Source organism: Chiroxiphia lanceolata, chromosome 2, assembly GCF_009829145.1.
Source record: "Chiroxiphia lanceolata isolate bChiLan1 chromosome 2, bChiLan1.pri, whole genome shotgun sequence".
NCBI lineage: Eukaryota > Metazoa > Chordata > Aves > Passeriformes > Pipridae > Chiroxiphia > Chiroxiphia lanceolata.
In genome coordinates, this window is record NC_045638.1 from 50,855,781 (window position 1) to 50,882,904 (window position 27,124).

General features: G+C 35.2%; 1 protein-coding gene across 13 annotated transcripts in view; it reads left to right on the forward strand.

Moving 5' to 3' along the window:
• Nucleotides 1–27,124, forward strand: part of MYCBP2 (MYC binding protein 2) — a 180,083-nt gene that overhangs the window by 43,434 nt on the left and 109,525 nt on the right. For 10 of the 13 annotated variants that reach the window (XM_032677725.1, XM_032677746.1, XM_032677745.1 and 7 more), the window contains exons 9-19: nt 2,759–2,832; nt 3,939–4,077; nt 4,747–4,823; nt 5,462–5,666; nt 6,601–6,765; nt 7,463–7,621; nt 8,547–8,751; nt 9,441–9,586; nt 10,323–10,424; nt 19,512–19,619; nt 26,381–26,500. In XM_032677725.1, the coding sequence (XP_032533616.1) occupies nt 2,759–2,832; nt 3,939–4,077; nt 4,747–4,823; nt 5,462–5,666; nt 6,601–6,765; nt 7,463–7,621; nt 8,547–8,751; nt 9,441–9,586; nt 10,323–10,424; nt 19,512–19,619; nt 26,381–26,500 (1,500 nt within the window). Of the gene's footprint in view, nt 1–2,758; nt 2,833–3,938; nt 4,078–4,746; nt 4,824–5,461; nt 5,667–6,600; nt 6,766–7,462; nt 7,622–8,546; nt 8,752–9,440; nt 9,587–10,322; nt 10,425–19,511; nt 19,620–26,380; nt 26,501–27,124 lie in introns of those variants that run through there. The other 3 variants (XM_032677751.1, XM_032677752.1, XM_032677744.1) reach the window with 2 other exon arrangements.

A 27,124-nucleotide genomic window follows, 5' to 3' on the forward strand; every position in this document is an offset into this window, starting at 1 on the left:
CAGTTTCCTGTTAGAAGGAAAGAAATGAAGGTGGGGGGTAGGGTGTGTGACCTGAGGAAAACTGAGTAGGTACTTTACTCTGAAGTAGTAGCTGCCCCACTGAAATCTTACAGTGACTTGCAAGTTGTAGTTCTGAAGAGCTGTGCTGGATAGAACTAGAGGGCAGTAACCTTGCTAACAGCTGAACAGAGCAAATATTTGTTCCTGGTTGGTATGGTATTCAACCATGGCTCTGCCTGGAATTGGTCTCTTTCAAATGCCTTGGCTGATGATAGTGCATTTAAATAAGGTATTGGAATTTATTCATACAGGGGATGCATAGGAGATTAGGAGCTCATTAGGAGATGTGATTAGGTGTTGATCCTAACAGCTAGGAGTAGCTAGAAGTCTTGTGACCCTAGAAGTCAGAGATCTGTGGAACATTATCTTCTCCTTTCCCAGACAGTAGGATCGACCAGCTTCTTGAAACCATAAACTTCTATTTTTAAAGAGCAGTCTTTTCACTCTGATAGATGATCTAGCAAATCTGGCATTGTATCTGGAACTACCAGAATGTGTGTCAACATCTTGTATCTAATGCCTTTGCCAAGCTTCATATACTGTACTGAGTATACTGAGCTGTGCATCTGTTTTCTCAGTCCATATATCATTAAAAACTGTCTGAATTCTGTGAGGCTTTCCTAGATGATTGGACCTGAATTCCTGAATTTACAGAGGTTTTCATCTTGAACATTTCTTTTAGCAGTAATGCTTACTGCATACCTTAGAGCAGTTGCTGTATTGAGCCGAAGAAGTTGAAGTCACATGCTATATGGTTTCGTTGTTATTTGAAACTACAAATTAATATTTTGGAGCTCAGGACTATTCACTTCATTAGCAGGCAGAGAATGCACTATATATGCACTATATAAATGTGGAAGGTGATGCTTGACAGTCATATTCTCTTGAAGCATCTAAGGAGTTCCAAAGTCAGGTTGAATAAGACTTAGTAATTATCGTAAGAGTTCCATCTTAAGTGAGAACACTGTATTGTCCTAGTTTTTGCAGATACTCCATTTGCCTTGCATTTTGTACTCTCTCCATTAATTTGATATTTAATGTTGGGCTTGGATGTTACCTAATAAAGTGCTAATTTTTAGGAAGTCTTCTGGAGAACATGTATTTAAAATAAAAAAGCATCCCTGTTCCAGTTTTTCTCTTTGAACACATCTAACAAACATATGACCAACCCCCAAAAATGTTTACTGGGAGACTCGCCTCTTCTTGAAATGACTCAAGCAATAGGTTAAACAGTATAATATGGACCAACTGGTGGTCAGAATATTCTATTTCCTTGACTGTTCTACTTGTGTGAGCATGTAATTTTCAGTCATTCAAGGAATCTAAATACTTATGAACTTCCTGTAACTTTTGAGAAATGTCATTTAGATTATTTTTGGGACTTCATGTCAAGTTATTGAAATTCCTTTTGTTTTATCACTGATATAATTTTGCAGCATAGAGAATTAGTAATATGAATTGGCTTTGGTTGTACAATCTGAGATTGTTTTTGAGAGAGCAAACTTCAGTGTATTTGCTGTTGTCCATCCTGCTTGCTGCATACCCTCTGTGATTCATACCTGGGTCTGCTCTAAGGGGAAGGTTGTCTGCTTTAGGTACTTTGCTTAAAGATGTGAGAATCACAGAACACTATCTAATGTATATTCGATTTCTGGTAATACACTGTGTTGGACAGGGCAGTATAGCAGGAAAAAGTAAACAAGTTTATGGGTTTCTAAATACTGCGGAGGGGTTTCAGCTGTACATTATTTTTAATGCTTATAGGTAGCAAAAAAAATAGCAAACTTGCTAGTTATGCTAGAAAGATGTGCTTCATTTAACATTAAATTTAGTAGTTAAAATAACTGAGACTGGATCTTTGTTCAGGTTATGAAGCAAATACTTGGAGTGTGAAGTAACTGTCCTGTAGTATTTTTGGAAGAGGTCTCTTTCCTGTGTGTAATCAATGAGAGAAGCACCTTAGAAACCATGTAATATCAATCTCTTTGTTCATAGCTCCATCCACAGATCGGGAAGGGAAGAAGAAATGGTACAGGGAGATGTGTTTAAACTTACAAAGTGATCTTTTTTCTCTTAATTTGGGTAGAATTCTTTTCCTACCTTTTTTTCTAGGAGTTGGCTGACCTATTTTCAATAAATGTGTGATGTATTCAAGTATATGCTTTATAGTTTTCAATGCCCCCCCTAGATTTTCAGTCCATAGTTTGGTGAAATTATTAAGTGATGAAAAAATTAAATGAATTATGGAAAGTTTTATTTATTTCTATAGGTTTTATATGCTGGACCAAGGAAATGTTTCTTTAGAGATAATGGTCCTTATGTAAGAAAAGGTCTATGTGAAAGGACTTAACAGTCTTGGAAAATTAGAATTTAGTTCTGTTGTAACTCACAAGTGAATAGTAAATGCTTTTTTTTTTTTTTTTTTTTGCAGTTAAATATGGGGGTGTAACCACTTACATTTCATACAATGGAGAGTTCTGTAATAACTCTTATAGTAACTAAGGAGTACTATATGCTTTCGGTGAGGCAGGAGATCCTAGTGTAAAATAATACATTACCAGAACAGTGTGATCTCGCTTCAGACAAACTAGAACTCTCACAATCTGATTGTAGTAAAAGTTAATTAGACAAAAGCAGAGACATGTGTGTGTGTATGTTAACATAAACTGATGCAGTGCACTTCATCTTTCTCTCACAGATTGTCATACTGAAGGGCAGAATATCCTTTTCACTGATGGAGAATATATTAATCAAATAGCAGCATCTAGAGATGTAAGTTTTGCATATGATGGCTTGACTATTTTTCTCTCAGCTGAATTGTTTTACAATATTTATAGCTTCCTTTTTGCTTAATGTTTGGCTTGTTCTTTGCTAACACAACTAAGGAAGAAATCCATGTAACTAGAAATAATGAGAAACTGCCATATTTGTGCATAAAAAAGCAGTATTTTGGTATTTATTCCCACGATTTTGATTTGTGATGGATTTTTCAGATTTTTTTATTTTTCAGATAAGTTATAGATGGAATAATATCTTTTTAACATGTTAGAGGATCTCTGTGGGATAAGCTTCATAGAGCTTAATTATAATTTTTTTCCAAATTTAATTTTATGTAATTGCTTTGGAACTTGTTGGGGAATTTCAGCTAGTTTTAGTAGAAGACAGATGAAATATACTACATTCCAATAGAGTTTTGTATGAAAATTACCTGTTGGCCAAAGCTGTGGAAACCCTAATAAGGGCTTCTACTAGGGTCAAAACTGTTGTGGTTGTTGTGTGTTCTTTTCAGCATACAGTTACTACTACATTCTTAGTTCTGAATTGGTTTTTGATACTGAGAAAGCTGTAAAACAGGGATGGGATATGATCAGGTTGTCAAAAGATACCAGACATATAACTAAGAGAAAAGTGGGATTAATGCGTTTCCCTCCTAATGGAACAACTCCATCTGCATTTTTAAACAGAAAACTGTTTTAGCTACTCTCTACAGGAGTCACTCAACATGCAGAATTTTGGGTTCCAAATCAGGAGCAGTTAAGGACTTAAAATATAGATGTAAATATTTATGAAAATACGATTACTATAGTGAATTTCAGAGTTAATTATTTCTATAGCAATTTACTATTTTCATAGTGTTCATAGCATTTTCACAGAACTCAATATATGCTTAAGGTATCTCAGGTACTTATTTCACCTTGTCCTGTTTGCCGCTTTCTTTTTTTCTCCTCTGTAATGTTGTTTTATAATAAATGTTATTTTATCAATGTGTCCTCTGACAGTTTACTCTGAAATAGTATTATACTGGTGCACTTATGATTTGAAAAGTAAATTAATGTGTTTATTATATAGTATAAAGTAGATTTTTATATTTATTGCAGGATGGCTTTGTAGTGCGAATATTTGCCACAAGTACTGAGCCGGTACTGCAACAAGAACTGCAGCTGAAGCTTGCAAGAAAATGCTTACATGCCTGTGGCATCTCATTGTTTGATCTGGAGAAAGATTTGCACATTATCAGTAAGTCCTCTTCTTTGAAGGTTAATAACAAACCTGGTAATTCAAACAATAGAGCTGAAAGGCTACTCTTCCCTTTGTTTCTTATTACATACAGGAAGGTAATAGCTCCATTATAAACACATGGAGAGGTACAAGGGGTGTGAAACTGCTTAAGTGTTATTTGACTCATAGTCAAATCCATACATGCATTTTGAACTACCTTTCTCTCTGTAGCACTATCCACGGTTTTCCAGTATTTTCCTTTAGTTGTATAATAAATATGTAGTTGTTTGAAACTTGGACTTTATAATAGTGCTTGTATAACATGTAGTTAAGCTGGGAAACTCCTTGCTGTGGGTCAAAGTCAACAAGTTAAAAAGACCACTGACTGGGTTAATGGGAAGGAAATGGATTGAAAAACACTTGCATCAGAATTTGAGATGAAGAACTGTTAGTATCTGTGAAAGTATGTTGAATATCACTTGGCCTTTGCTTTGGGGTATTTTTGCTCTGTTAGGTGTCTACTTTTTTCCTCTTTGAGCAACTCTACGAAGTCTAGTTCAGTAAGCCTTCTTGTAGCTTTCTTAGATCACTTGTTATGACAAACTCTCCCTAGCAGAGTTGGGTAGGTAACTGGTCTGAGAAACTGCCTGATTAAACCGTCCAGTTAACGCAATCTTACTTGCCCAGGTACAGGGTTTGATGAGGAATCAGCTGTCCTTGGTGCTGGAAGAGAGTTTGCACTGATGAAAACTGCTAGTGGAAAGGTACTGAAAATGTTCTGTAGTAAATAGCAAATTGCACCGGTAGATTTTTATGTGGTTTTCGATTATTATTTTCCATAATTTATTTTTACCTTTTTAGTATGTTAGAATGAATGTCTATGACTGTATTTAAATACATTTTTCAGAGCCCACTTTAAAGTCTAAAAGGCAAATAGTTATTTGAAAACATAAATAGATGGTTGGAACCATTAAGAAATCCATGGCTTGAATTTACAGAAATTTCTACTGTCAGTCTTAGAGTGAAGGGCTTTGTTTTAGACTTGGGGGTGAAAATTAACCTTTGTCTAGAAATGTTGTATTAGCACCTCTGTAAATTTTGCCTTCTCTTAACTTCCTACAAACAGTGTTCAACTCATCTAACCAAACAATTATATATGAAAACTGACTCTGTGGCTCAGTAGAAAGCATATTTCAAAACAAGCAGGTTCTAATCAGAATGTTTTCCCCATTAAGTAAAAATTGATGGGTTTAGGATAAAGCTATTGAAATGGTGTAAATAAAGTTAGGAAAAGTTCCGTATGGTTTGAAATGACAGGATTTAAAAAAAAATGCAACTTTAAAAATTATATGAGCTTGAAATGCTGTGACGTAACTAAAAATGATAAACTGTTTTCTCCTAGATTTATTATACTGGCAAATATCAGAGCCTTGGAATCAAACAAGGTGGCCCTTCAGCTGGCAAATGGGTTGAACTTCCAATCACAAAATCTCCAAAGATTATTCAGTTTTCTGTTGGACATGATGGCTCACATGCCTTACTTGTTGCTGAGGATGGAAGCATATTCTTCACAGGTTCTGCTAGTAAAGGAGAGGATGGTGAATCGAGTATGTATCATTGCTTACTTGACCAATGGTTGATAAAAGCCTCTTAACCACTTTTTAGTTTGAAGAGTTTTAACATTTTCCAAGAATATATAAACATGCCATTTGGGCTGAATTTTATGCCAGCCACAGCTCCTGACAACCAGTGCCACTGCCTCTCCCAGCTACAGAAGTTGATCTCTGTTTTACCACAGTTTGGATTGTGTGGTGGGAGTACTATTTTACAGTTGTTCTGAGCAAAGGCAGTCATAAGTTTGGTCAAGAGGCCATTGTTGTTTTATTGAACTTTGGAATTATTTTTTTTTTTTTGCCAACTAATGGAGAGGTACATGGATTAGAAATTGTAGAAGCATGATCTTCTGTGCCTTGATCAGGGAGAATTCTTTAGACATAAGAGAAGACATAAATTTGATCTTCAGACTAACAAATACCTCTTCAGTATAAAATTAACAGATTTCCTAATTCTGGTCTCTGAAGTTGTATGTTCAGGTTCAATTTTAAGACAAAGATAGCTTTAGGTGCCTCAAAGCTGTGATCTGCTGTGATATTAAATTAAATACTTCCTTTTAGGAAACAGGCTGTTCTGTTATGTTGTGGTAGATTAATTAATAATAGTAAGTGTTTTGAAATACTTAGAGAATCATTCCTGAAAGATATTGATCTAATCATGACTTTGCTTGCCATTGAATTTTTTAGAGGAACCCATATAATCCAATAAAAATTAAACCAAGAGATGGTACATATAGTTGGGGGGGGGGGGTGTTTGTTTGTGGGTTTTTATTTGGTTGGTTTTGTTTGTTTTTTTTCTTTTTCAGTAGCAGTCTGAAAACTAACTCCTGATTATATGAATGATGTTATTGTGCCTTTGATGTTTTTGTTGTTGGGGTTGGTTTTTTTGGTAGAATGACTTGTAACTTATTTATTTATTTATTTAAAGCTAAAAGCAGACGGCAGTCAAAACCATATAAACCTAAAAAAATTATTAAAATGGAAGGAAAGATTGTCATATCTACAGCGTGCAATAATGGAAGCAGTTCTGTAATTTCAAAAGATGGAGAACTCTACATGTTTGGAAAAGATGCTATTTACTCTGATAGTACAAGTAAGTTAATATTTGTCTTTTAAATTACTTCCCAACTAGGCTAGTTGAAATTAGCTTGGTAGTTTTTAGCCTGCGAAAATGTTGTTTGTTTCTTACTGTTTTGATAGATTTCTGACATTCTACTGATTGAGGCAAATATGACAGAAGGGTAGAAAGAGAAGACAAGTTTCCATAACTTCTGTAAAAATACTTAGCAGCAGTGGTGACAAATACCCAAATTAATGCTTCCACTATGGAGAAAAAGAAATAAAATCTCTTGTTTTAATTATCTGACACTAGAAGGCCACACAGGGAAAGTCATAGAAATGAGACATGTTTTGCTACAAAGTCTGCCAGAAACCAGGCCTTATATGTTTCTTGCTTGTAAGGCAGCAGGTGATCAAGTACATGTCAGTTTAAATAAAATAGTAATGAAATAAACTCCAGTGGCCTTATGGCTCCTTTAAAATTGTTTTTCAGAACAAGTGATTTGCAGCAGGATTAGGTTGACTTTTTTGGCTTTTCTTTCTTTGCAGCACAAGTGGCCTAGGCCTAATTCTCCTTTTAATTCCAGCACTTGGTTTTTTAAATCCATTGTTTTTCTCCTTTGCCATTAATTTTAAAATTGTCTGTATCCACTAGCAGTTTTGTTATATCATTGAGTTTCCTTCTCAGCTAGAAAGTTGAATTTGTCACTCAAGTATTTTATGTCTTCCAGGTTTAGTAACAGATTTGAAAGGCCATTTTGTGACTCAAGTAGCCATGGGCAAAGCTCACACCTGTGTGTTAATGAAGAACGGGGAAGTTTGGACATTTGGTGTAAATAATAAAGGACAGTGTGGACGAGACACAGGCTCTATGAGCCAGGGAGGAAAAGGTGTGGGACCTAGATTTTTCCTTTTGTTTTGTGTGTTGCAAAATATCCCATGTGAAAACAAAGCTAAACATTTTATTATAAAATGCAATTCCAGTACTAATTAAGTAAATACAACGTGCTTAAAAAAACAAACAGGCATGAATGCTTTCACTTCAACTCTCAGGTATTTGGTGTTGTGCACATACTAATAAACATATTAATGTTTAAAAAAAATCAAAAAAACCCCACGAAGAAAAGAACTTAATTACTTTCTGTCAGTAGAAAAACTTTTCTGTAAAACAAATGAGTAAAACCAAACCACATCCTCTTTGTCTTGCTATGTGCCATTGTCTTAAAAAGAAAACATTTTCTACCTTTCCTTGTTTGCATTCAGTCTTGAGGTTGTCATTTGCTCAAACAGGATGTGAATGCAAGTCTACATCTTTCTCCACAGAACTGAATGTTTGAGTTACTCCTAAATAGAGGTCTGAAAAAGTCATACCTATTCACCTTTGCCTAATGGAATATTTTATGTGACAAGTAAATGACCTGTTACTTCTATACTGAATAGAAGTGCTTCATTTCCCTTTTAGTTTTGAAACCTACCTATATACCCTAGCCCAGGTGCAGGGAGGTTTCAAAATTGTCATTGTGCTGGCTGAGCATGCAAATCAGGCATACCTAGTCATTCCTTTTAAAACCTGATTTGAGAGTGTTCTTCAGAGCTTCCACAGGAGCCACTACTCATAGAAACATTTAATAGTTTGGGTTGGAAGGGACCTTTTAAAGGTCATGTAGTCCAACCCCCCTGCAATGAGCAGGGACACCTTCAACCAGATCAGGTTGCTCAGAGCCCTGTCCAACCTGACTTCACCTCTCTGTGTAACCAGAACTCTCTTTGCTGGCCTTGGAAAACAACTGTTTCTGTTTTCAATATCCTAATTAGGTTTTGGAGTTGAGAACATGGCTACAGCAATGGATGAAGATCTGGAAGAGGAACTGGATGAAAAAGATGAGAAGTCCATGATGTGTCCTCCAGGCATGCATAAATGGAAGCTGGAGCAGTGTATGGTGTGCACTGTATGTGGAGATTGCACAGGCTATGGAGCTAGCTGTGTTAGTAGTGGGCGTCCTGATAGAGTACCCGGAGGGTAAGCAAATGTGTGGAAATGTGCGTGATGCAGTGTGTTGAGTGGCTAAAGCATGTATTGAGTGTAAACTGAGCTGATGTATTTTAAACTTAAATCTAAAGTAACATTATAACTAAAAGAGTATGCTCTTTTAAAATCAGAAATAGATTCAATTTTTTTGTCAATAGCTTGTGATGGCTGTAGATGATTTAGTTTTAAATATGTTTTTTTACTTTAGCATAGAGTTCTCTACTAGGAACTGTTGGATATGAGCACCAATATAAATCTGTCTCTTGACAGAGCTGCTGGCTCAGGATAACCTTTCTTTGTCCTTTGATGGAAGTTTATCTTGCTGTTCCAGTTGCTTTTAGGTGTTACTTCTGAGTTGAGCTGCATAAAGGGCCACTGCTTTACATAACAACATTGCTACTTCTTCAGCATTTCATGTGCTCCTTGTTTCCTTGTTCATGTTTTCACGTGTTATACATCAAATTAAATGAAGAGAAGTTAATGCTGAGAAGTCAATTCAGTGTATGGTCAGCATATGGTCCGGCATTATGCCAGGACATGCCAACAGCAGTCCTTTCTGTTTATCTCAGGAAAACTTACATGTCCACAGATAGAGCAAACTAATAACGTATGTTTTAATTACCAAGGCATCAGTGCATGCATGAAAATAAAAGACAGTAATAAAACTCTGTTTGCTGCAGAATCTGTGGCTGTGGCTCAGGTGAGTCAGGCTGTGCCGTATGTGGGTGCTGCAAGGCATGTGCTAGAGAACTGGATGGCCAGGAAGCAAGGCAAAGAGGAATCCTTGATGCTGTAAAAGAGATGATACCTTTAGATCTCTTGCTGGGTAAGTGGTACAAAATTAGCAAGATGGCTTTTAATTCTGTTTCTTACTGCACCTTTTTTCTCCTCAGTACATTTATTTACATACTTTATTATTACAGGACAGTTTCAGTATAATATTGTTAAAATGGATTAAATGGAGTTTATCAGTCAGATTTATTTGTTGGTTATGTAGCAAAGGGGGATCATTCTGTTACATGAAATGTTTTAAGCTTACCCTTATTATAGATATCTGTGCCATTTTGTGACCTGGGCTCTTATGATACTAATATTGATACTACAAAGTTGTTCTTGTCCTTTTTGGTATGTGAAAATTTTTCTATAATGCTTATATCAGGACTTGAGCATTCTTAAACCAAAAAAAGGCTAATTCATATGAAACGTTTTAAGAATATAAACAATTTTGGGCTTGGTTTAATAATAACACTTTCTGAAACTTTTTAGGGGAGAATTGAGATAACCATGGCAACACATAACTTAATATAGATATGTATATACCTAAGTACTAAGTACTGCTCAGTGACGTTGGAATTGCCAGATTCATGAAAACCAGGAAATTAGGAAATAAAGCCTAAAACTTCTACAAATTTTCTTAAGTCCTTTCATTGTTGTCAGAGACATGTAAAGAGCAGCTAGTAAGTAGGTTTCAGTTTTCATTTACTTAACAACTTACAGGGTTTTTTGCCATCATAACAATCTTAAACATAATTTTACATATTTTATTTTCTTAATCTATTTAGCTGTCCCTGTTCCTGGAGTTAATATTGAAGAACACCTTCAGTTACGACAGGAAGAAAAGCGGCAACGGGTCAATAGGAGACATAGATTGGAAGAGGGAAGAGGTAAGTGACTTCTTGAGAAGAGGCTTGAGTAGCTTAAGAAACTGCTTAGTCTGTTTTCTAGGAATGAAAATAGTCTTCCTTCAGTGAGGCAGTACAGTAATCAAACTAAAATCAGATTCTAAATAACTAGCTTATGTTACCTAACATGCTTTTAGAAAATTGGGAAAAATCTGTATATTTAACAAAGTCTGTGCATAAGAACCAGAATTTTAATCGTGAAGAGGATTTTATATCGCTTTCACAAGTCAATTTATATTTTTTTGCTGTTTTCTAGTTGAATAATAGTTTTTTAATATGTAGATGCTAAAACATTTTTATATGAAGAGATGAAAAGACTGCAGGCTTGTTCAGTGCAATTTACCTATAATATGAATTATTTAATTACTATAATAAATTATTCAATTTCTGTTGTATTATAGTAAGCAGAATTTCTTTTTATAAAATTACCTTTTCTGTATTTGTATAGCATGAAAAATTTGACACAAACTGAATCAAAAAACAAAGTGCTGCCACTTTTCAAAACTTTCTTACGTATTATCTACTTTGGTGTTGATTTTCCACACAAACAGTACATACCTTATCAGGTTTTCAGTACTCTTCTTGTTTTAAAATAGCTCTGTGTCTTTATCTGGCAAAAGTTGAGAGATCTAGACTGATAGAAACTATAATATTTTTGTGAAGAATGATGATGTGGTTGGTAAAATTATTGTGTGTTGAGAAGAAGAATTACTTATTGGGACATTATGATCTTCAAGTTCCTGCTGTGTTAGTAAATACCATTTTGATTCTTCTTTAACGAATTAGATACTGGTTTGATTCAAACACAAAATGTGCCTTGTGATCCAACTTAGTTCCTAGACTCTATGCCACTGAATCTTTTGGTGCAAATCATATCTTTATTTCACTTGCATTAAGAAATTACTGGTTTCACCACAAATAAAGAGCAACAAAGAAGAGAAAGCTTGTAGTTGTCTATGCATATGGAAAAGGATGGAATATTTATTTTTCTTTGAATCTTAATGGCTAAATTTAGCTGTGAGGGGGAGAGGGAAGGTCTTTGTTTAGCCCCATGTTGGAGCCCCATTTCATACTGCTGGCAAATGTTAGGTGGAGCTAACAATAATTTTTTCTTAATTCGTCATTGAATGCCTGGACATTATTGAAAGGTGCTGCTGTTCAGCCCATCAGTGATGACAGATCTGGGAGGTAAATTTCAGTTAAAAGAAAAAGAAGAGTAGCAGAGAAACATTTAAATTTGCTTCTATTTCTGTGGTTAGAAGTAGAACTAGAGCAGCTTATCCCTTCTGTATGCCATCTGTCTCAAACGAAAATACAAGTCAGGTTAACAGTATCAGGGATGTATTTTTACTGTTGGTTTGATGAGTGTATAGTGACTGTAGATAAAAAGATATTGCTGGCCAGCTTGTTGCACATGTTCATATTATATTCTCTATCAAAAGAACATGGAAATTCTATACCTGTGTGGTTGCAGGAGGTAGTGGGTATGCCTAGCTTGAAGACTTGGAGGTTAGTCTCCTGTTTTGCTTCAGAATTACTGATGTGATAAAGCTGGGAATAGTGTTTCACAAATACTTAGACATCTTGATTTATGAGTATTTGATTTGATAATTAATCTTGATTTGCATCACCAGGTTAACAAGTTGGCGGTTTTTTTGCTTCTCCGTCCAAATGTTGCAGTTTTCCATGAACTGGTACAAAGAATAGCACCATTCTTGACAACTGTTATGGTGCTGCTCTTTTCATAAGAGAAAACAAGAACATTTAAATAGCATACTAGATTTTGTGTGCAAAAAGTTCTGTGGTCTGAAAAAACTTGGTTATACTAATTTTAAAAGAATAGGCAGGCTGCTTAGTTCTTCCAAGAAGTTCTAGTATTTGTGCATATGTAAAGGAAGAAATCCTTGCTAGAGAAATAGCTGTTTAGAGATCCAAAGAAAGTTATAACCTTTCAGTTTTCTGAAAACATTGCTTAGTCAGTTAAAGACCAGATTAGCTCTGTTAGGGCCTTTCCTTAATGTACACAGCATTTAGTTTGTCAGGATTCTGATTTCTGGGTTGTAGTGTGTTAATGCATGTCTTTTGTTCTTTTTATTAGAAGCAAAGTGTGTGTAGTTTATCATAGTCGAGAATAGGAACCATCACTGAATGTTGCTGCTCACTCTTGAGTTACAGGCGATGACCTTCATTCAGTACAAATATTTTCATTAGATATTGAATGTTTTGTAAGCATTTCAACATAGGAAAGCTTTTCAAGTAAATAGGAATATTTCATTCCTAAAACAGTCATGCAAATAAAACAGTCAAAAAATCACAAAGAAACCTCTTGTGCATTTGTCCTATTATTGTTGTAATAGGAGTAAAGTTTAGGACAGAGGTGTAAGAGCACAAGTACTGGAAGTCTACTGGTTTCCACACTGCAGATTTTTTAAGTGGTCTAGTTGTTTGTGCTTCTTAACCAAAACTCCATATTTACTCCTGTTATGGTGACCTCTGGTTTAAAAATATGTTCTAGCAATCCACTTGAATTAAGGGAGAAAGTGATGGTTATGTCTACAGGTATGACATTCATTTAACTCCTTCCTGAAGTCAGTTATGGTCTCTTGTGTGGAAGATGAGAATGCTCATCTTTATTTGCATTTGTCTGAAAATATGAACTATGAATTTAGATATTCTGGGTAAAAGTAGTTGTCATTAACAGCTGCAATGTCAGTGACCTAGTTCAATGCTACTATTACAACCAGTTGACTTACTTCTCAAATATTGTTCAGGTAGCCTGGCACTTTTGTAAGGCACCTGTATATATGCTGTTCAGCAGCACCACAATGAGTGGTAAATAACTTCAGAAATTTTAGGTGCTTATCCTGAAGATTTCTCTGGTTTTTATCTTGAAATGAGTCACAGCAGATTAGATTAGATTTGCTATCACAGAATTGTAACCAATAAATAATTTTTATATTTAGAATCAGCTATTCGTATTGCTTCACTCAAGAAAGAAGTTTTGTTTTAGTGAAAAAAGAGATCCTTAAAATAACAGTGGAAGTGTTTCAATGTGAGATAATAAATTAATTTTTTCAAAAAACTTGAAAGTTGCTTAATATGGATTATATTTCTTTGCTCTTTTCAGTGCAACAACTATGTACAGTGTGTTCAGGTGACCAGTTTTACTCCTTCCTTTGACAGTAGTAACGAGCTACTTCATTCACTACTTTTCTGCTTCTGGCTTAATGGCTGTGACAGGAGCAGTGAAGAGGGTTCAAAATCAATTCCACATTTTTGAGTTGGGTGTATCACCTTTTCAGAAATAAAGCCAACTGTATTCGTCACAGCTTCTATACTAAAATGTAATATCTCAACATAGTTATTCATGGAATTATCTCAGCTTTTCACTGTCATTTTGATAATTAGTCAAGGAGATGATATACCATATGATGAAATTTTTTGTTTTTTCAGGCTGGTTTGGAGCATGATGTGAGAGATGAGTATGGAAGTAGTTGCACTAGTAGTTGCACTTCATTGTTTTCTGTGGTAATGAGGAATTTTTGTATGTTAGAATGTTCAGAATATGGTTAGATTATGTTTCCTTTCCTATGAAACACCAGTGTTTTTACCCGTGGGGGCATTAAATTAAACCTTAATGGATTATAGAAATCTGTGGGCATCACTGTACAATTAGTGTAATGAACCTAAGATTAGCATTTACTGGGGGAGGTATTTGAAGTAATAGAATTTAGAAATAGCCAAAGATTTCAATTTATCACTTGAAGATAATTCCAGGGTTTTGTTTTTTTTTCAGAAGGCTGTGAGAACAGCTTTTTAAACTGTATTTAACTAATAAGCTAAAAAATACAGAAAGGGTTCTTAGTATGGTGATAATAAGTGTTCTCATGTTTCACTGGTACTTCACTACTACTCTTTCTCAGCCTATGATGTAAAAACCTTTAGGTGATCATTACTGAGATGCAGATTTGGTGTGTTATTAATCAAGATTTGACTTTTGATACCCTGATAGAAAAAGAAAAATTTTTTTCATCAGTCTTATTCTACTTGCAACAACAAAAGAACCCACAGGAAATTTATTAATTTTAGTCAAAGCTGCTGTGTTTTGAGACAAAATTATCTGAGACTCCCTATATATGGGCATTTTTTCATTTTTCTGAAGTGTAACTGATTCAGTTAATTCAGTAATTAGTTTTACCATGGTAGGCCAAATATCCTGTGAACCTGTTTAAGATCTGCACAAGCCGCTCAGAGCTTGGAATCAATTTGTCAGTAACACTATACTCTGTTCATTGCTGAACATGTACCTAAATGCACAGCAGAAATATCTATTCAAATGCAATATTCTGTATTAAATAATGGTGCAGCTTCTTTCTGTAGTTTTACTTAAATATTTATTTTGATGCTTTCAACACTTGAAGGTTACATTTGTTTCAAAGTTCTCTAAACAAACAAAAACCAGTCAAAAAATTCCCTGCTTTTTTACATACATGACTTTCTTTCTAAGAATACTTTCAAGACAAAGCCGTAGGTTTTTGTCCCTAATAACCAGCAGGTATGATTCTATGAAATTATGTTGTTGTATTTGAGTCTGTGGTTCCTTTCTGCAAGAGCTGATTATTGTTGGTAAAACTGATGTTTAAAGTAGAAATGTTTGTATTTCTATTATAGTTTTGGAATTCAGATTTCCAGTAGACTCAGTGAGAACAGTTCTGGTTAATATTTGCTGATTTAATTTACTTTATGTATTTATATACAGAGATACATCTTTCACATTTATTTAACAATATATACAAAGTCAAGTATTCCAAAGCTAGAAAGTGCAAAAATTAAGATTATCATGCATTCTACTTCCGTCTCATTCTCTATTACTCCCATATTGCCTTTCATGCTTGTTTTGGCTAACGTGCACCTCTTCTTCCCCTTTGAAAGGCCTTAATAATTTTTCTTCCACATCTGATTTGTACAGTTTAATCATCAGTAGAAAAGAACTTTCAGACTACAGGAAGAGACGTATCCTGTCTTTATTTTCAATTTTTTGAGCAAAAGTAGCAAAGTGCAATTAACTTTAGTGCTTATGCAACACAATGATATTCTCTATGCATATTTCTGACTTAAAAATAAATTGCTACTCATAGTCTGAAAAATACAGTTTTAAAGAACATGCTTCATAACTATTATCTGTGCCTCATAGGAATATTAAATTTTGTTTTCTTTAAGGCTGTAGAGGTGGGACATTATCTCAGTATAATGTTTTCCACTTCTAGTGGAACTGAAACCCAGCATTTGTCTCCAGTTCTATTTTCTGAAACATTTTTCTTTAAAATTTGTCACCTGTTGACATATTAGATAACTATTTTTCTATATTAAGGTTTTGCTTTCCTATTTTATTATTGAAAAAAACTAAACACCGCCACCACAAAAAAGAAATATACTTTATCTCTTACAAGGATTCAAGAAGCCAAAAATTTTTTACAACAGAAGATTGAACACCTAGGACTTTCTTCTGCAACCTTGATTTATACTACTTGTCTTTGTACCTCATGACACATGTGATCATGTACTATCTTCTAGGTAGCTGTTATGTTCTGTGCACTGATGTGGAAGTCAGCATTTGAGATAATTAATTTCAGTCTTCTGTAATCACAGCTTACCAAATAGCATTTGTTTAGGGTAAGGTAGTAGAAGAAATCAAAATATGTGTAAGATAAAATCAAACATTAATCTCTTTGATAGTAGTGCATAAGTACTTAGATGACCAAAATTGCAAAAGCATGCAAGTGCATGTAAGATGAAATCAATTGTGTACATTTTCCTGTAGTCCACTGTATGACTTAATGAATGCATTCTATTTGCTAGAAAATGAAATTACTTCTGTGGTTAAGTATTTTTCTCCTTTACTCTTTCAATTCACTGCCAAACAGTGTCTTTTTTGAAAGGCCTGAATCTTGTAGGAGCAAAAAAAAAAAAAGCTAATCTTGACATTTCCTTGGCTGGGGCTATTTAACCTTGCAGCTTAACTATGGGAAAACAGTCAATGACAAAACCAAGGGAGAGCGTGAATGTTATTTTCCATCATATAGCAACTGATTTAAAATAGTGGGTCTGTAGTCTACCAGTGACTCCCCTTTGCTGATCTGTCACTTGAGCTTCTAAAATAATTGAGAATAGTGATAGATCATTTTCCCCCATGCAGATCTATGTTAGAAGCTTTTAGAATATTTTTCCAAATAATACTCTGCAGGCATTTTCTAACAAAATAAACAAAGTGTCTAATGCATGGCTGGATAATTCATAGTACGTGAACTCTGCTCCCATTGTACAGACAACTTCAGCTGTGAGCAGAGGGCAGATATGCTCTGTATGAATTATTCTAGTGTTCTGTTTCCCGTGTTGTTATTTTGGAGGGACAGGGAGGTACTTTACATCTTGCCAGCACGTGACCAAGGAGGCAGGCATCACAAAGTGATCAAAATGTAGATATTTCCTATTATATTATGATGGTGTTATGGATTTGGCATGCACAAAACACCAAGCAGGATGACGGATTTGCATTACATGGATTTGGATACAAATTATTATGAGATGAAGATACATTGCATTGAACTTTATTTTGGATTCAAGTTCATTACATAATAATGGTAAATGTAGAGTACATGGGAATATTCAGAAACACAGATAAATCTTACCCAGTCAGGTTTTATTGGTACAGAATTGTCATCTTGGCTAGGGACATGCAATTCAGATGAGTAGCTTGGAAACTAATGGCAACTGTGTGCTAGCACCATGCTGAAGCTGACAGCCTCTTATACTTCCTAAACATTTTCTGTCTCCCCCAAATCTCCTGTAGTTCTGTTACTCATCCTAATGTACTTCACTACCTTCTGTCTGGAAATACTCTTTTCTGCTCTTTGCTCTTAGCACTAAAATGCCAAAGGCTGCTTTCAGGGCTGTGTCTTGTTCCCTGCATTGTTTCTTGTGCAGGCCTTTTCTGAAACCTCAGAATCTTTGCCTAAGTTGTCTAGAGATCACTTCTTCTGTTCAGTCACCCACAAGTATCTTAGATCCACACACTTAAAGCCACACTCCTTCCAATCCCTGCATCTCTTTTTGCAACCTTTTTCATACAAGTTTTGCTTTTGTCATATTGTCCTGTCTGTTCTATATTTCTTGGGCTTTTAATTTCATTAGGAACTTCTCAGTAAGTCCCATTACTTTTTTCTTATTTTCTTCTGTTCATTCACCTTTCCTCTGTATCATTTGTCCTTCAAACATTTTTAGCTTTCATAATCTTCTTGTCAGTTGTCTCTTTCCCCTTTCTTGCCTTTTTCTAGCGTGCCTCAGTGTACTTCTCAGTATTTCTCCTCCAGCTTGGTAAGAAGCAAAGTGTAATTTATTGTCTAAGTCTAAACTGTGGAAAGTAGATTATTAAACACTGGTGGCCTGGTAGAAAGTAATTTTTGCCAAAAAAAAAAATATATATATATATTAAATGGAAACTCCAATTGAGAGGGGACTAAAAAGAGGGAGCAATAGCAAGAGAACTGAAGGAAGAATCTGCAAGATGAAGGTAAAGCAAATTATGATCTTGGTTTATCAGAAGGAGTTCTTAAATAACAAGGGTATTTATTCTGGGATAAAGAGTCCAGATGAATACAGCAGAACCAAAATAAAAACTGTAGGTTGTGTGTAGAAACAAACACAATTAAAGAGGTTTTGGGCCATTATATTATCTATCACATGTATGAATCTCAGAGCTAGGGGGACAAGACAGTACTCTGTTTTTAAAACATTTTTCATTTTGGTTTTGAAGTTAATGCTAAAATTTGGGAACTTCACTGTGTGAAGACAAGTTTCTTCATTTGAAGGTTCTAAAGCTACAGAGATCTGACCTAACTTTAAATCTCTGTCCATACTGTCTAGCATGAAGGAACTGATGGTCTAAAGGTGATAGCAGGAAACCTGACATAGTGGGCATTTATGAAAAGTTAGTCTACATGGTCTTGTTAATACAGGTCAGCTGAGGAATGAGAATATCAGTGAATTTGTAGCGGAAGGAGGAATACTTGTTTTTGAAGTTTCACATAATCTGTTTATAGCATGACTTGAAGCCTGATATGGGGGGCCTTTGTTTACAGTCCATATAGTGACTGGATTTGGCAACCCATGGAATGGACAGAGTGTCACTTGGCAGAATTGGTTGCACTTGATTCATGGTTTTGATTAAATGTGAGGCTTCTGAAAGAAGGAGAAACCTCCGAAGAATTCTTGGTTTCATATTTAACTTATAAAACAGAGGAGAAATACAGATTAAACAAACAAACCACTTTTTCATGTTCTACGTATACTCAGCCTCAGTTAAACATAGTACATCACTACCTAAGCCTAGATTTTTAAAGAGTGGTTTGGAAAAATATTAAATACAGGTACTATTGCTGTCTTCAAATCAGATCTTCTCTTTAAGACCTTTACATAGATGGAAAAATATTTTAAAAATAAATAGATTTCAAAATTAGTAAATAGATAAGAAAATAGTCATATGAATTGAAAAATTTTCCTAATGGCAGAGTTGGGTTTGGGTAGTTGTTTTCTTTATAATTGATTCCTCTGCATTTTAAATATAGTAATTGTGAACAGTTTTATGATTACGTTTTTTAAATGTAACATTGATCTGATGGTATTATTCCAAATCAGTATTTTGAATGTAATATTGTATGATGTAAGGCATAATAATATTCTTTTTATCTAATAAAGACAATAATGGATATTTGCTATCAAATTTTACTCTAGTGTGAGTCTGTATTTCCATTGCTTGGAGTATAATTGCATACTTTAGAGGTTCAGGTAAAACTGTCACTGTGGGATATTTATTATTTCTTTGTGTAATATTTGGTCCTATTATCAAGAAATGGCAACTTTCTTTTAAGACATTTTGAATTTAAGAAAAGAAGATTACTATATAATAATTATTCTTTATGTTTTTTTCATTGCTTTTAATTTGAATTTTGTTTAACACACTGTTTCCATTTTGTGAGCTTTCCTATGCATGTGCAAAATGTTTCTCCTCAGGCCCCCTTGTATTTCCTGGTCCTATTTTTATGAACCATCGAGAACAGGCTCTAGCCAGAATCAGACCCCATCCAGCACAGCTAAAGCATAAACGGGACAAGCATAAAGGTATTTGGTCTTCCTTATTGGCTAGGGTGGAAATAAGCCCATCCTCCCAGTCACTCCTACCATGCGCTGCATCTGTCTTTTCAGAGAACTGCACAAAATGAGTTCTGCCTTTCTTTCTGTTAGTATCTTGTTACCTGAGGAGAAAGAAAATGCATTTAAATGTTGACCTTTTTTTAAAAGGTGTGCATGTTTGTTAGTCTGTATTATCTTTGTTTTTCTTCCTTTTTTTTTAATGAAATATGCATTGTCTTTCTGTGTGTCTTTTCTCATTTTAACGCTGTCTCATTCCTAACATTCTTTAATTTTACTGTAGGGACTTTAGTGCCTTAGTGTGACTCAGACTGCTGCATTGCATTTGTGTTGGGTTTTTTTGAGCCTTCATGTTGTATATACAGGGTGATTACTTCAGCATGTCAATTCCAGACTTGTTAATTCTGGCATAAATTTTTTTCATAGGTAGGTTGTCTTTCAACAGGCGTTTTGCAGAAATAAAATATTTAAAATAATGTAAACACTATTTTTTGCTAGTTTTGAGTGGGGAAAATACAAGTCAAAGTACAGGTTTTACCCTGAAATATTCCTGAGTAAAAAGGCTTTTGCAGAGTCTAAGTAAGAAGGTGTCTGATATGTCAGACATTTTTGTATGTCTGCCAAACCAGTTCATTTTATCTTGGATTTCTAAATATGTAATTTCTTCAAATATAAATTATTTATATATATTTTTAGAAATATGTGATTACTTAAATTATGTGTATTACTAAAAATGTCAACTGAATTTATTCAAGTTGAGCTGGATAAATATGTAAAATGGAGACTACAGTCCTGATAAGTTGAAAGCTCCTAAAATGGTCAGAGACCATCACGCTTCAGGTATTTTCTAGAGAATAGCTAAATATTAAAAGAATTATTAGTATGGCATTTCAGTTGAATTAATGGAAGTTGCTGATAGTATTTGGCATGTATGCAAACAAATTGTATGACAGTTTGAAGCCTTTTGGGAATATATTTTCAATGTAGGTGGGTGATAGGCCTACCTAGTTATGAACATACTGGATCATGAAATCATCTTAAGTTTATTTTATGGAAATGAAAGCAAGATCTGGTCCTTTGTATCTGTATAACACATATTCCACTTATTTGGAAGGCATATAGTGTGAGCTTTAAGCCTTGATGGATTAAGTAGAATAACCTACCATGATCTCACTGAGAGAGACTGGGTACTGAAAGACAAAACATACTGAACCTGAGTGCTGTCATTTGAGTGACAGTTTGCTGATGACCAATGTTCTTGAACTGGGTGTTACTGCCAGTTGTACTGCTTGCAAACCCTTGACTCCAGGCAGGTGTATAAGGAGTATGCTCATCCTGCCTACATCTGTATTTTTTCAGCTCGTGTTAGTTGTTAGAGTTCACTTCAACTCACTTATTTCCTTACAGGAAGTATGTTCATTGGTGTCAGTTTGAGGTTTATGTTGCTTCTTGGACTTGTATGAGCAGTGCAAAGGTCTGTATTGTGCAAAGATTTTTTTCAGATGTGCTCTATAGAACTGAACATTTATTTTTCCTTGAGGAAGGCTATATGCTTCAGAAGATATCCTCTCAAAAGACAGCCATAAATTCCACTAGAAACTAGAAATGCCCCTTCACTTCTGGAAGAGGTTTCAAGGGAAAAAGGAAAACTGGTGAAGTGGGTTTTTACAAAGTAATGGGCAAGGTGAGAATTGTGCAAAAGATGAGTTATATCTTTTATCTTAGAAGGCATGCCTCTTTTCTGGACACAGAATGTAAAATCAATAATAGAGCCATGAGGCAGAGATGTTGACTTCAGTAAAAGAACACTTTAACATTGAAATCAGCAAGTTCTTTGTTTATTTTTGAATGTAATGCTTTCCAAACCATCATCCTTACTTCACATATTTCTGCTATAGTAGTCTTGTTAGTCTTTACACCAACCAGACCTTCAAGATCTTTGGGCAATGAAAATTTAGTTCGACTGGTAGTACTGATGAGGCCAGTACCAAACATGCTGGTACTGACCTGTTCCCACTTCAACACTTACAGCTGCAGAACTTCTCTTGATAATGACATTTTAACTTGAATGTGGACAGCTTCTTTAGGACTGACAGTTATGGTCTAATATAAAAAGTATATTTGATATATATTTGTACATATTATCAAATCATAGAATAGATTGGGTTGGAAGGGACTTTAAAGATCGTCTAGTTCCAAGCCCCCTGCTGTGGACAGGAACACCTTCTGCCAGACCAGGTTGCTCAGAGCTCCACCCAGCCTGGCCTTGAACACTTCAAGGGATGGGACATCTACAGTTTCTCTGGGCAGCCTGTTCCAGTGTCTCACCACCCTCACGGTAAAGAATTTTTTCCTAAGAATCTACATGTCTATCACTTGTCAGATTCTTTTGTTGGATTGTCCAGTTGAAAACTCCTTCAACTTCATTAAAACAACCATTTTCTAGAATTCTTGCTATTGTCATTTTCTCTTTGTACATTTATAGGGTCTGCACATCAAGATCCCTGTTATTACAAAAAAATGCATATTAAGTATAATCATAGTCTTTCTGATCTGTGTCTGTGTCACCATCACAAGAATAAATAGAAGGGATTAGATACCGCCTTCTTGGCATTCATGGAGTGCTTTGACGCTAGAAAGAAAAATGAGCTTGTGCTTCATCCTCATTCTTTAATGAGGTGATGAGTTGTCAGTCTCCATCTCCAGTCCCCATGGACTTCATCACTGGAGATCTGAGTAAAACAGAATAATGAAAGTCTGTAAAATTTTCTAAACTGCAGAAATTAACTGAGTAACAATTAAAAAGTAAGTTCATTGTGTCAGTAAAGATTCTGCAAGTGAATGCCACCTTTTTTCTGTATTTTAAAGTAGTGGCAAATGTTCTAAAAAATGTGAAACAAATAGCCTCAAAAGGACAAAGAATAGATGAAGCTGAACCTGCACAGATGGAACAAGATATATGTCAACCATTTTGCAAATGCTAATACAAAATTATCAGATGTTCAAGAAAAATTACTTGTGATTTACGTTTTAACTTTTTTACTGTGTGAAGCACTTGTTGGAGTGAGAGAGCTGACAATGAAAACCTACGTCTAAGAAGACTGAGTTTATAATTAGAATGCAAGTTTATTATCACTTTATAGCACTGTAACTATAAAGTTGGTTACAGATATTTCAGCTGAAGCCTGTGGTGGACAACCAAGAATCTGCAGGCACAGGCTGATTTGTTCAAAATACTTGAACATCTATAAACATGTATATAAAGTGTGTAAATTATATTAAGACATTCAAAACATTCTGTGAAGGTGGAACATCGCAGAGACTAACCAGTCTTGACCAATATGTTTTAGTTGTATAAACAGAACAAAGATTTTTTTGGCAAATGGTCTGAAGAGAGACAGTTATAAAAATTTTTTATGTACAGTCATATTGTATTAAAGCTTTTCATCTGTGGGGTGAAGACATGTATTTAACATCTTTAGAAGTGCTTTTTCCCTCCTCCAAAGGTGGGCGATCAGTGAGAAATGAAATGCGACCTTTACTGCTGCTGAGGAACCCTAATAAAATGGTTTTCCTCTGACCTGGACCAAGAGTCCAAAATGGCATTCTGTAATGATGTTGAGGTTGTTTTGTTTTTTTTTTCTAGAAGAACTCTCATTTATAGCTTGTTATTTACCTTGCTGTTGGAGCTGAATGAGCTTTTTCCTTTGTTCCTGGAAAGCAGTAGGGTTTTTTGTGGCAGCCATGTTGGCCAAGAGGACTTTTAAAGTATGTTTCACATAGGGGAAAAATTACCTTCAGGAGTTCAGAGTTTTCTAAGGAAAATGGAGTGGTAGTGGGTATTGGTTGGTTGTATTTCCAGTTATCTTGCTTTCCTTCCCCACCTGTATGAGATATCAAAGATGGAAACCCATCATTGTGAAGTTGTTCATGGAGCCTACCCCTTGGTGCTGACAGCAGGAAGCTCCTCAGAGCTTTTCCTTGGTGCTTGCTTCTCTCTGAGAGGTGGAGTCATCCAAGTTTCTGTTCAGTGGTAGCCCAGTTGGATAACACTGGACATACTAACTTGCTCTGTTTAACAGCTCCAGTTGTTCAACCAGAAGAGTCTCTGCTTTGGTAGTCTTTTTATGCTTCCATTTCAGAAACAGTGGGTTTGATATTACTTTTTATGAAATGAATATGAGCACAGTTGTTTGAAGAAAAGCAAGTGTGTATCTCCATAGTTAAGAGCTGTTCCTTGAGATACATAAAGTGCTTATCAAGTTTTGAAAATCCAAACAATTCAAAACTCTTGAGACAGTTACTAACCACACAAAGAAGGCTGAGAGGAGTTCCCTCTTCAGTTTGCAGATTTCACACTTAAGCAAAGTAAAATATGTGTTGAAGACAGTTACTTCCATTCCTGTGTTCTTATAGGGTTTGAGAAGTTAGCTTTGAAATTTGAAAATGCCAACTTTGAAAAACTTTATCCTTTAAAATAAATTTATTTCTCAGATAAGGAATTGAAAAACTTGTTTCATGTGAAGGTACTTGTCTCTACATCTTGCACATTGGCATTTAGTGTTTCCTCAAGGGCGGTATTGTGTTATACTTTCATTTACAAGTTCGGAGAAAATGGGAATATATTTAGAATCATGTTTTATTTAAAGGTAGTATCACGTATTTATCAATTGAGAAAACAGCAATCCTCAGCTTTTTATTAGCAGTTGTTGAAGCTCTTTAGAGCAGTACGTTTTTCTTACAGTGAGACAGAAAATGCATATGTAACTGTTTAAATGGCTGTGAATCACTTGATGTGCCACTGTTATGTGACCAGAGTACAACTGCTGCTAAATTTTGTTAATATGACTGTGCATAGGTGACATGGTTACTGTGTCCAGTTTGTTTCATTGTAGGAAGTACCTGCAACCATGACACATTTTTATTGGACATGTGCATTCCTGGCAGATGGTTATTGAAGTGCGTTTACACTTTTTCATTAGTCATCAGTGTCTGAGGGAGGAGAGGAGACAGGGACCACACGTAGACTTTCAGAATAATTAGCTTTTTTCAGCTCCTGTCCAAAAATCTTGTGTGAAATAGGGAAGCAGTAAGTAGGCTTCTTGCTGACCAAATAATTCTGGTGGTAGTATTAGCAGCTGGAAGCATCTTTGACATGTAGAGTTTAATGCAAAAGTAGGCATAAAAAGTTCAAAGGTGCTGTATTTGAGAAATAGTCAAATTGTTAAATAAAATAATGGGAGCTTGTTAAGGCAGAATTACAGGACTAGGAGGATAACCGTATTTTTGGGGGGCGGGGGGGATGGTTTGTTGTTAAGTAATAGTTCTGTTTCTTTGTATTTGCTTTTGTTGTTAATACACAAAAAGCTGCAGGCAGACCTTCAAAAATACTGAGATAAACCTCAAAAATCCCATGGCAGTTCTGAGAGACTGACAGTTCTTTTACAAGTCCATTTCACACATAGCCAGCATGAAGTGCAAGTATAATTCTTTTTGATGAAGAGCACCCACATTTTCAAAGGGATACTTTACCTATGCTATTAAACCTAATTCTTCAAAAACATTAATACTTATATGCACTGTTCCTTTACAGATGTGAACTACATGGTGATTCATGTAATTTCTGTACTCGGCCATCACTAGAAAATAGCTTTATTTCTAAAACAGTAAGATTTTTTTAAAACTGGTTTGTAAAAAAATTGGTGAAATTACTGTATCAACAGTTTCCTTGCAGTAAGAAGAAAAGTTTGAGCAATATGTATAAAAGCAGAATTATATTTTAAAGATATTTGTAAGTCTGTAATTGCAGTGCTTCACACAATAAAGTCTTGGAGTTCAGACTTCCACTGATGATTATTCAGGAAAACATGTAGAAATTCTAAGTATAGATCTAAATTAACAATACCTTGAATGTTTTGTTAATAAAGCAGTACACAGTCAGAATTATCACAGAAGGTGGAATCTCCTTTACGCATTTATTTTTTGCTTCGTGTATCTTTCTCTCTCTCTATGCTAGACACAGTGTAATTAAAGTCTAATAGATGATGTAAACATTCTGATTTCTAGAGAAGATGTTGACTTGCGAGAAGTTTAGGAGTAATACGCTTCACTTCAGTGCTTTTGTCTAATGTGGGAGCAGTTTGACTTTAGGAACCAATAATGCACTTCTAAAAATGTACTGAAACAGACAGGAAGCAGACACACTCTTAGTGAGTATGACTGCATTGTTGGAAATGAGCTGTGTCAATAGTTGTTAGTTACTTAAAATAATACCTCTGTGGCCAAGTTGGAGTCAAGTAAAATCCTTCACAAGTAGTAATTGATAAAAGTAGACTAGGCTATGCCTGTTGAGTTTAACTGCAGTGCTGTCTACTTAATAATGCTGTTTTATTGAAGAATGAAAGTAATGATTATCAAGCAAAGCTGCTGAAGTTTGAATTTTCTGTTTTGCTGGTTCCTTTTGTCTTCTCTTTGGGAAGTTTCTGCTTTAGAGGATGAGATATTTTCCTATTTGTACCTTTGTATTACATTGTTTCAAAGTAGAGTTTCTGTCATCTTCCACATCTACTTGGATGCTACATTTCAAGCTTGTCTCTCTTACTACTGTGTGAATTCTCTCTGCTACCTTACAAGTGGAGGGGTGGGGAGTTATTTACTGTTCTTGTTCTGTTCATTATTCTAGAATAACTTTTTTAGAATACATGGAGATATAATTATAAGTTTTGTTATAGATGGAAGTGGAGAAAGAGGTGAGAAGGATGCCAGCAAAATCACAACCTATCCACCAGGGGCTGTCCGCTTTGACTGTGAACTGCGAGCTGTACAAGTCAGTTGTGGATTTCACCACTCAGGTAAAAACAAATAATTCTATGTTAATTATAGCATAGATTTTTTTTTTAATGTTGTTATGCATGTTTTCACTGTTTTTTTGTTTAATTTTCAATAAGTATGTACACAGGAGTGTTAAAAATTGAAAATGTTGACAGTATCATTTTGTAGCCTGCTACACTGTCATAGAATTGTAGAACATTCTGAGTTGGAAGGGACCCACAAGGACCAAGTCCAACTCCTGACCCTGCGCAACACATCCCACGAGTCACACCACGTGCCTGAGAGCATTGTCCAAATGCTTCTTGAACTCTGTCAGGCTTGATGCTATGACTACTTCTCTGGGGAACCTGTTCCAGTGCCCAACGACCCTCTGAATGAAGAACTTTTTCCTGATATCTACCCTGAACCTCCCCTGACACAACTTCATGCTGTTTAATCACATTTAGGGTAAAGTAAGATCACCACATCACCTCCAACCATGAAGGGCAACTCACTGTCCTTCAACAGTGAAAAGGACTCTAAGTATCATATATTGAGTTACATCAGAGCTTGTAAGCGATTTTTGAGTCATAGCAGACCTCTAGTCCTGCATAGAGGTGCTAGCTGTAATGGGTTGTGGAATCTCTTACTGTAGATCTCTGACT